Genomic DNA, 10,705 nt, shown 5'->3' on the forward strand with positions numbered 1-10,705 from the left:
TCTTTAATTGGCGTAACATGGCGTAATTGTCAAGATCATAAGACCCAATATAAGTATGTTTTACACTTTTTCCACATATTAAAAAATATATTGAAATAAATAAACTGATAAACATTCATATGCACTTATTTTACTCATTTTAATCCTTAATACTTCTAAACATAACTAATATTGGCATTATATTCATATATTTTCTGTTATAGCATAATTTACAGCTGCTTTGTAACAATGGTTGTTGTGAAATGTGCTATACCAATACATTTGACTTGACTAATAAGATTGAGGTAATGGAGGTATAGTATACTTACTACCTTCATTGCTAAGAAACAAAATAAATACAGTTTAAGATCAATTAGAATTACAGCCTTAAAGCAAGACTGTCACCACTAATGCAATGATGGAGTGGAGAGAAAAAAATATAAAGGAGGAAAATAAGGATGGAGTGAAAGGAAATATATTAGATGAGAGATCGATAATAATTCAGTTTAACAGATGGGAACTGCTTAAAGATGTAATTTTTAAATATGAAATCATGACAATTCTTTTCTGTTTGACAGAATCAGATCTGCAGCGAGTATAAGCAGGTATAAAATAGATAGTCACCTATAACACCCTATAGGTCTATATTCTCTTCACAATAGTTTATTATAAAGCATTTTCAAATCACAATCACTGTGATATTCACTTCTACATTTATTTAAACGCTTTATGAAATATTGTCTAATATGCTATTGAGGAAAAGTGAAACGTGAACAAAAAATACAAACACAACCATTAGGGAACGTTCTGTTTACATTCAGATTTGAGGTTTTCCTGCTAGCTTCAGCATTCTTGGATGCTTATATGTTTATACAAATAAAACCTAAAAACAAGAACGTTTTATAAGTTATTTTAATGGTTGTCACTCAAAAACCTCCCTGCAACGTTTGGGGCACGTTAGTTTATGGTTATCAAAAATAGAATCTAAAGAGAACGTTCATACAGTAGTTATAAAAAGTAGTTATAAAAAATAAATAACCAAACAGGAATCATATTTGAACGTTCTGTGTATTCTGGGTTATTTAAATTGTATCCCTTGCATACTTGTAAACAGCGTCCTCTCGTGCCAATAAATAACAATCAAACAAGAAAGACCGAGTGCAACTCAAACATAATACCCAGTTTATTTTCAAAATATTGCAGATGATATAAAATAGAGACATTTTTGCATTAGCTGATACATTATTAGCAGCTTACTTGACTGCATCCATTTAAAAATATGCATAAATTCCAACAATTGTTTTTATCATGAATATAATTGTAAAAATATACTCTTTATTTACAAAAAGCGTAATAAAAATAAACATTATCCTCAACCAGATCTGATAAAATTTAAGAGCAAAAATCTGCAGAGGAAGCTGTAGCACATTTAAATACTTAACAGTACTGATTATTTCTTTGTAAAGACAATTAACACACTCAAAAATATGTTTAACCTATTTTTTGCATTTATGCCTTTCACATTTCATAACAAAATTCCATTAAAATGAATAGCATAATCTTTAACACATATTTAATTAATAAAATTGAAAATGCATTCATTTACATTTATTAAAGATTACACAATTCCATTTGTTTGATATGAAATTGAAATGCGTAAATCTTAAAAATATTCTAATTTATATATATATATATATATATTTACAGAAATTAATCATTTAAAGGGTTGCTTAAAAGCCCTTTACACTTCATGCGTGGAACAGTGAATTGTTGGCGAACACACTGAGATAGTTATATCTTTCATTTCTTCCACCGTGACTGCTCGAGGTGAAGGAGCTATAGTCAGATAGTCATATTCTCTGTGCAGTACTTTCTCATAGACACTCTGCAAACCCACTGTTTTTGGAATTTGGGCTTGGTTGTTCTCCCTCCTGAGATTGTCTCGAGGAAGCGAACCTGTCTTTGTAAAGGAAGGCAGTTGTTGTACATGTGCAGCATTGTCATTCGCCCTGGCAGCAGATGGACTCCAGCAGCGGTCAGAATGGCCCAGAATCTTGCACTCACTTGTGCATGCCCACAGACCTTGAGTAAGAGAGAGAGAGAGAGAGAGAGAGAGAGAGAGAGAGAGATTACAATCAAGCGTAAGCTTTTTGGCCTACATATGAAAACAGAAATCTTATCTAGTGAATGCTTACCATTCTGAGTGTTGTTTTGAGGTTCGCCTGTTTTTAAGCCTTTGCCACTTAAATCTGAATCGCTGTCACTGAAGTCGCTGTCACCTTTTCCACTGTCCTTCCCACTGAAATGAGGGTCTCGTGTTGAGATTGCTGTGTGTGAACTGCCTTTCCAACTCGTAATTGGTTTCACTGCTTCTTTCCCCAAATCGGGCAAAGTGGAATACCCCTATGAAAACAAAGAACACAATCAGAATCAGATGACAAATGCTTACAAATGTGTATTCTATGATATCAAATACAGATTGCATGAAACATTATAATGTACCTCTAATTTCACACCACGGCTATTATCCTCTGGTTTAAAAGCACACGTCGTAGGAGTGCCATTTTCGGAGCTGCAGCATATGTCACTGCCCATCTGGATCGAGCCCGTGAAAATGGGCTTGTTTGAGTGAGGAAGAACTTCAAACAATCTGTCATTCAGGATCGGAATAAGTGGGTCGCTATTGTTTCCCGCCCCTTCCAAATGCATGCTGTCCTCCTTTCCAGAATGAAATTCCCCTAGCTTATGTACCTTACGTTTATTGCAAGTGGTTGCTATAAGAATTATGGCTAAAAGTAGAAGTGTGCAGCTCCCCGCCAGTATGACAATTATTACAATTGAAAAGTCCCATTTCTGCATCTTTTCGTCGCTTCTGTGTCGGATAATGTTGCGGTCACTGGGGAGAGGACTTACGATGATGCTGAATTTGATGGTGGCTGTTGCAGTTAGGGAGGGTCTGCCATTGTCACTGATAGTGAGTGTTACTCTCAATTTATCAATAACTTCGTAGTTGAGTTCTTGATTCAGAGAGATTTCTCCAGTTGCTCTATTGATGGAGAACACAGAGGCGTCCCCCTCTGAGATTTTGAATGACAGTTCTGCGTTGACACCTTCGTCAGCATCCCTAGCATGTATCTGGGTTATAACGTAGCCAGCAGGAGAGTCTTTGGGCAGTAGAACCTCTGCAGAACCATTATTTAGCACTGGCTGAGTGATAAAAGGAGAATTGTCATTCTGATCGACAAATTTTAGATTGATGGTTGCACTGCCGTGGAGTTGTGGCGAGCCCCCATCACTCGCTTGAATCCGTAGCTCTAACTGTTTGTGGACCTCATAGTTGAAACTTCTGAGAGCATAGATTGAGCCAGAAGCGGGATCTAGAGAGACAAAAGTTGACACCGGTGAGCCCATGATGTAGGTGTCCACAAGCTTATAGCTGACTTTGCTGTTTTGTCCTAGGTCGAGATCTCTGGCCACCACCGTTGTGATGTATGCACCGGGAGCATTGTTTTCCACCAAAGAAACTTCATAGAGATTTTTACTAAACACAGGGGCATTGTCATTCTCATCACTCAACCTGATGGTATACTGTGCAACTGTTCTAAACGAGGGTGATCCCATGTCTTCAGCCACAATCGTTAGGTTATACTCAGCAATCTTTTCTCTGTCAAGTAGAGCTGCTGTTACAATCATATAGCTGTCCTCATAGGCTTGTTGAAGCTTGAAATGATCATGCCCATGTAGTGAACAGTGAACCTGTCCGTTTGCACTCGAGTCCCTGTCAGAGGTGCTTATCAGAGCCACAAAACTGTCCTTAGCAGCTGCCTCTGTGACGTAAGCTACACCTGCTGTGATGGATGTCATTGGGGTGATGGTGATTTCTGGTGGGTTGTCATTCACATCCTGCACTTGAACGACAACTTTACAGATAGATGGGCTCGGATTAGGACCCAAGTCAGATGCTTGTACATCGAACTCATAAGTTGCTTTGCTCTCAAAGTCAATTGGTCTCTCGAGCGTCACCTGCCCAGATTTTCTGTCCACTTTGAAAAGTTGCTGGATCTCCGTGGGTACCTGACTCCCGAAAGCATACACAACTTCCCCATTTAAACCATCGTCTGGATCAACCGCATTCAAGTCCAAAAGCAGGAATCCCACCGGGACATCCTCTGGCACATCAATTGAAAAACTGTTGCGGTCGAAAACAGGGCTATTGTCGTTAAAGTCTTTCACTTTGACATTTATCTTTGTTGTGCCAGACCTTGATGGTTGTCCTCCGTCTGCTGCCACAAGCTCCAAAACATATAATGCCTGTGTCTCCCTGTCCAAATCTTTCATTAGCATCAATTCTGCATATTTAACCCCATCAGCTCTGCTCAGCACATCAATGGTAAAGTGACTGTTGACTGATATTTGGTAGCTTTGAATGTAGTTCGAGCCCACGTCATCATCCACGGCAACATCTAAGGGAATTCTAGTGCCCAGTGCTGTGTTTTCTGAAATTTCCAAAGTGGATTCCTTTCTGGGGAATTCTGGAGCATGGTCATTTATGTCCTTTACTTCCACTTCCACATGAATTAATTTGAAACGCTCCATAGAGACACTCACGACATCAAATGCAATGAGACACTGGATCATATGCTTGCAGATTTTCTCTCTGTCTATTCGCTCTCCAATCGTTAGCTGTCCGTCACTTTCTCTAAGCCTAATAAAAGATCCATTGAACTGCTTCATCATTCTGAAACTGGTCTTGGAGCCAGCTGAAGGAATTAAGGACAAGTCTTTGGCCAGGTTTCCGATGACAGTGGATGGAGGGTCCTCTTCAAATGTCTGATATTTGATTGCCCTTCCTGCTGCTAGTGCTGACAGAAAAGGCAGTGACACAAAGGTGAAAACCCCCATCCACCAGTGCCACAAAACTCGACTGCAAGGTGTCCTTCCCATGATAGATTGTTTTAAAAAAAAAAAGAAAAAGAAAAGAAAGAAAAAAAGATGCAGCACTTCAAATGAGAAAAATATTTTAAAGCAAATGCGTTTTCAAGTTAAAACTGATTTTGTTTTGTTATTATACCTAAGCCAGGTTACTCTACTTTGAGATATAGAAAAGTTGTCTCTCTGCACGCACACCGTCGTACATGCGTCTTTAACCCCTACACGTATCCCAGAAAATTGCAGAGGAGGGGTGGTTTATAGAGAGCCTCATGCAAATGAGGTAAAGTCAGGGGCCGTTCTAAGACATGAGTGAATCTGTGAGAGGGGGAGAAGAGGGTTTCCTCTGCACTGAGAATTCAGTGACCCAACATCATGGGAAATAGACTAATCAAATTATATTTAGAAAAAAAAAACACAAATGCATAATGAATGCATAATATTTTAGTGGGGTAAAAGTTAGTTTTAACTTTTATATTCTTTGTAAATTCGCCTAGTAAGACGGTAAGGCACCGTCTAAAAAGATCATACACTGCGTAAAAACTTTGATGGGCCCAAGCATTCATTTAGTTGACTTGCAAGTTCTTTCTTAATCTTAACAAATACTGTAATTGACATTTTTACAAATGTATTTTTTTTTTATGTATATCTAACACTATGATTTAACGCTTGGACATGGTCCATGTTTAAGCACTGGGAATGGAGTTTTTAGAGGGTCTCTTACATCCGCCAGGAAATGAAAATGCATTGGAGAATTAAAGAGGCAAAATGCTGCAGCTATGATATATAGTTATATTTTCTGTAGCCTCGTTTTGATAATGATAGGCCTATTTTTATTTATTTATTCGCCTCCAGAGAGTGAGGGAATATGTCAAACTGACAACAAACTTCAAAAGATAATGGTAGACATTTGTGTTCAGCATATTTGGACCTATCCTCTTTCGGTTCTACCTAATGTGTGTTCTGCGTGAGGTTTGGGCTTTCCTCAAAATAATATATAGGCCTATATATATATATATATACAAAATAAGACAAAATAGTGCATTAAAATTACTTAAATAATGCGATTTCCTCAACTTGTCTACGATCGAACTTCTCTCTCTCTGAACTGTTATATTGTATTTTGAGGTAATTGTACCCACATTCATTTCATATTTTGTCCTGTGTAATTCGGCGTGATCAATAGGCACGTTGTAGGCTAGTTGATAGGAGTTGTAGTTGATAGGGGTTGTAGTTGATAGGGGACACGTTGTAGTTGATAGGAGTTGTAGTTGATAGGGGTTGTAGTTGATAATTGGCACGAAATACTCATTGGGAAGTTGGCAAGTCCTTGTGTCGTCGTCACTTTTTAAACACCATTTTCTAATTTTGTATAGTTATTATGCATGCATTTTTATATAACCTCACAGTAACTGAGATATTAGGCTATGGAAAACTATTTAAACATTTAAAAATGCATTTGTTACACTGCTGCGCCATTTAAAATGAAATATAAGTAAAATGTGCATAAAAACATTTACAATCTTAATAGAAATGGTGAACAGGTCTTAAAAATACCAGTGCATGTTGCTTATGGCTAGCCTCATTTTACTCAATCATAGCCTTGCAGGTGACTGCAATCATTACTTTAATAGCTTATTAAAACAGCAAATGTTGTGTTACACTTGTACAGAGGACATTTAAGGAATAATGGAGTTGGACATGTGATGACAGACATATTTAGGCTATGTCCTTTTATTTTATACTACGTCTTGGATTTCTTAGTTTTGGCATTCATCAAATAATAGCAAGACCGACTGAGGAGGAAGAAACTATAAACTCACGAGATGTCGTGTGAGCGAATTTGCGATCTCTGTTCTTTAAGTGGTTTAACATGCACGTCACTGCTTCCCGCCTAACCTCGCCTGTTGTAGCAGCTGAAGAAACCCCGTTTCAAATAAGATTTATCTCAAGCGCCTGGAGATTTTGGTGGATTTCTATGGTCAGATTATATCAAAGGCTTAGAGTCAGATTATATCAGAGGGATAATAGCATAATGGGGTATCCCATTGGCGACATCAACGTATGTATTATTCTGCAGTGGCACCCAGAGGGAGCAGAACTTCCAGCAGGTCTCACTGGGCTGCGCCTTAAATTGAACATAATGAGGCAGCGCAGCATGCATCCTTTGTGCCATCTCCTCAATACACAATCACGGCCGTAACTCTTTTGACTAAATGAAGCTAGCCAATGAATAATCCCACAGCTCAAACCCTCATTAAAATACATTTAACGCTCGTAACGATCTCAGGGTGCGACTGAGTTCGTCATGGCTATTCAAGAGATTTTCTCTCTTTTTTGCTTTCCCCTCCGCTGGGCAACACTTGCTGTTCAACAGAGGTACAAAGCATTAGTGGGGACAAAGCGAAAGAAAGTCCATCTGTCACCAGTAACCTATGCTGGAGAGATGGGCGTAGAGCATGCCGGGGATGCGGGGGACATGTTTCCCTCACATTCAATAATACCAAAGTTCATCCCCACACTTTTTCACAGGGCAAACGTGTTTATGCTGTGTATTTCATACATCAAATGTCTAAATGTGTAAAAGCAAAAGTTCAAATTCACTGGTGATTCATGTAATTAATTCAATAAAAAAAAATATATCGATTGAGAGACTTTTTTTTCTCCCCGATTTGGAATGCCCAATTCCCAATGCGCTCTAAGTCCTCATGCTTGCCTCAATCCGTGTGGCAGAGGACGAATCTCGGCTGCCTCCGCGTCTGAGACGTCAATCAGCACATCTTACCACATGGCTTGATGAGCACGTTACCGCGGAGAATACCGTGAAGCCTCCACACGCACTTTATCTCCACGGTAACGTGCTCATCAAGCCACGTGATAAGACGCGCTGATTGACGTCTCAGACGCTGAGGTAACTGAGATTCGTCCTCCAACGTGTACAAATCGCCACGCACCCCACCAAGAGCGAACCACATTGTAGCGACCACAAGGAGGTTAACCCAACGCAACTCTACCTACCCTAGCAACCGGGCCAATTGGTTGCTTATGAAGCCTGACTGGAGTCACTCAGCACAGCCTGGATTCCAGGTGTGGTAGTCAGCATCTTTACTTGCTGAGCTACCCATGCACACCATTCGACTGAGAGCCTTAAATCATTTCTTATATTTATGTTCCTCTTGCATTAATCGGTCTGTCCCCCTCACTTTTGAAACGATTGCTACACCCCAGATGTGAGACTATTGCGGCCTGCAGCACTTAACACATTTGCATATTGCCTATTTCACAGATATGATTGACTAAAAATAAAAATAAATTCAAAATAAAATAAATAACTTGTACTAATTTTCTTAGAAACGTGTGACATACGCCTATCACTGTCTGCATGCAAATTTCTCACAAGTGGAATTAGACAGACCTTAGAGAATCTTCACGCGCTGTATTTACATTTTCTAAAGAAACAAGAATTACATAGAGACCATGCCATTGTCAGAGCAATTGTTCTCACGCGAGCATGAGCGTTTTTGTCTAAAGCTGGTCATATTTGTGAGAGGGCTTAAGGCTATTGGTATGATAATAGGAGATTGGGATTCTTTGTCACTCACAAAAGCATTAGAGTAGAATTAAGAGGGTAGAGGTACGTGTGTGTGTTGACTAATCGCTCTGCCTGAACGTTTCTCACACACGCGTGCGCGCGCGCGCACACACACAGACAAACACACTATAATCAAAGGTAGGTATTATTATAACGTCCCTTAAGAATTTCTTTCTTTCTTATAATTAGGCTATTATTGTTGTTGTTGTTATTATAGTATTTTCTATATTGCTACAATGATTTAGAGACCAAAAGGGCTAAAATAATAAAAGGAGTATTTGGTTTTTTTGGGTCACAAAATGTATAAAGATCGAAATAAAATATATATATATATATATATATATATATATATATATATATATATATATATATATATATTTATTTATTTATTTATTTATTTTTTAAATATGATGGAGCAACATAATTGTGAAAATAAATAATAAAGGTTTTTCAATTAAAATTCAGATTCTTTTTTAAAAGATGGCGAGGGTGCCTTTAACCCCATGATCGGGGTAAAAGGCCCCCAGGGGGGTTATAGTGATATCGTGTAGTCGTAGCCTAGTAATATAGGTATAGGACTTTTGAGACAGCAAGAGTAACAAATTAAGTTAATGCTTATTCAAAATAACCACTTCAGAAAGATTATTGTGTTGATTTCAATCACATTTGGCATTTCATCACATCTCAAGTATTCTATAAATGACTGAATCTCCCCTGTAATTGCATCAGTCACTGTGAGCCCACTTTAAACATTCTTCAATGCAAGTCTATTTGCCCCACTTAAGAAAAACAATGTGTTTAATAGGGGCCTTATAAGCCCCTGCAGCAGGGGGCATTTTTACCCAAAATACATCCTTTCACGTAAAGGACAGTTACTGAATAGAAAAATATATATATTTAATCACACTGGAACGAGTGTGTGTGTGGGGTGGGGGGGGTCTCATACTAAATGTGATCATTTCAGTGATTTTCATTAGATAGGCCCTATTTAAAAATGATTATATATTTGATCAAACTGCCTCAAAATCTTATTGCACACAAAGATCTCATGGATCAGGTTGTTTTGCAGTGTATAGTCACAATCAGGTGTTTAGAAAAGTGCTGTGGTGGATTTTGTTGCTATTCATGTTTTAGGAGAAAATAAAATCAAAAGTGCCTTTAACCTCACTGTACCCTAATCCTGAGGTCTGGAACATGTTGTTGGCACAGAATCACTCTCTGATATTAATATGGTACACTGAAACTATGATGACGTATGTAACAGCATGCATCTGTTTTCAAGTTCTTCCAAAAAGACATTGAATAAATTCCCCATTTAGAAACAAACTGGTTAACTCATGAATGCAACATATTCGAAAGGGGTAAACACTTTATAGGTCTGCTATAAAGAATTCTGTCGGAAAACCACTCCCCCTTTCCAGTCCATTTAGCATGATGTAAAGGCACTGTATTTACGAGCTGCGCGCAATCTGTGCGGCCCACCCCGACAGATTTCTAATGATTTTCCAATGATGATTAAGAAGGACTTGTCGTCTCGCCTCCTTTTCAGTCCGAGCAAGCCCTTTGAATTTTTAACACCTCGGTCTACTTCTCGCTCCATCGCCCTTACTGCGGTTTCATTCTTCTTTTTCTTATCCTTCTGTCTTTTTTCTTTCTTTCTTTGAGATGCAGTTATTCTAAAGAAAGGCTTGCAAATTCCGCTCCCCCTCCACTTAGATGGAAATCCACAGCTCTAAGTAAATTCAAATTCAAAAGGAAATGTAAAATATATCTCATAATTGTAAGTGTTGATACGAGAAGCAATGTCATTGAAAGAGAAGCCTAAAAGGGCACAAAGAAGGACAGTAATTAGGCTACTGAAAAGTAGGCCTATGTTCGATTACTATTTCATGCACAACCTGCAAACCCTCTTTGCTCAGTAAAAACGCTGCTGAAAGTAGATGCACTCCTTTGAATTCCACAGCATTCCACATTTAGATGTAGTTAATTTCAGGCTTTAACTCACTATTACTTAATTTATATATTATAGGACAAAGATTTTAAAATAGAATATTTTGGTACATTTTAATGCAAATGAAAGGTGGCTAGAACTTTGAAGCCCCAAAAAGGATATAAAGGCAGCATAAAAGTAATCCAGACAACTCCATTGGATTAATCTGTGTCTTCAGAAGTGATATGATGGGTGTGGGTTTATTTAAGTCCTTT

The 10,705-nt window shown here is 38.3% G+C and overlaps 1 protein-coding gene across 1 annotated transcript; it reads right to left on the reverse strand.

Moving 5' to 3' along the window:
* Positions 1 to 1,720: 1,720 nt before the first annotated feature.
* Positions 1,721 to 10,473, reverse strand: LOC127638881 (protocadherin-8-like). The gene is given in 5 exon segments (XM_052120605.1): positions 1,721 to 2,061; positions 2,175 to 2,382; positions 2,482 to 4,841; positions 8,608 to 8,659; positions 10,399 to 10,473. Coding segments are annotated over 5 exon segments (3,036 nt in total).
* Positions 10,474 to 10,705: the final 232 nt, after the last annotated feature.

The sequence above is a fragment of the Xyrauchen texanus genome, chromosome 47 (genome assembly GCF_025860055.1).
Source record: "Xyrauchen texanus isolate HMW12.3.18 chromosome 47, RBS_HiC_50CHRs, whole genome shotgun sequence".
Classification (NCBI taxonomy): domain Eukaryota; kingdom Metazoa; phylum Chordata; class Actinopteri; order Cypriniformes; family Catostomidae; genus Xyrauchen; species Xyrauchen texanus.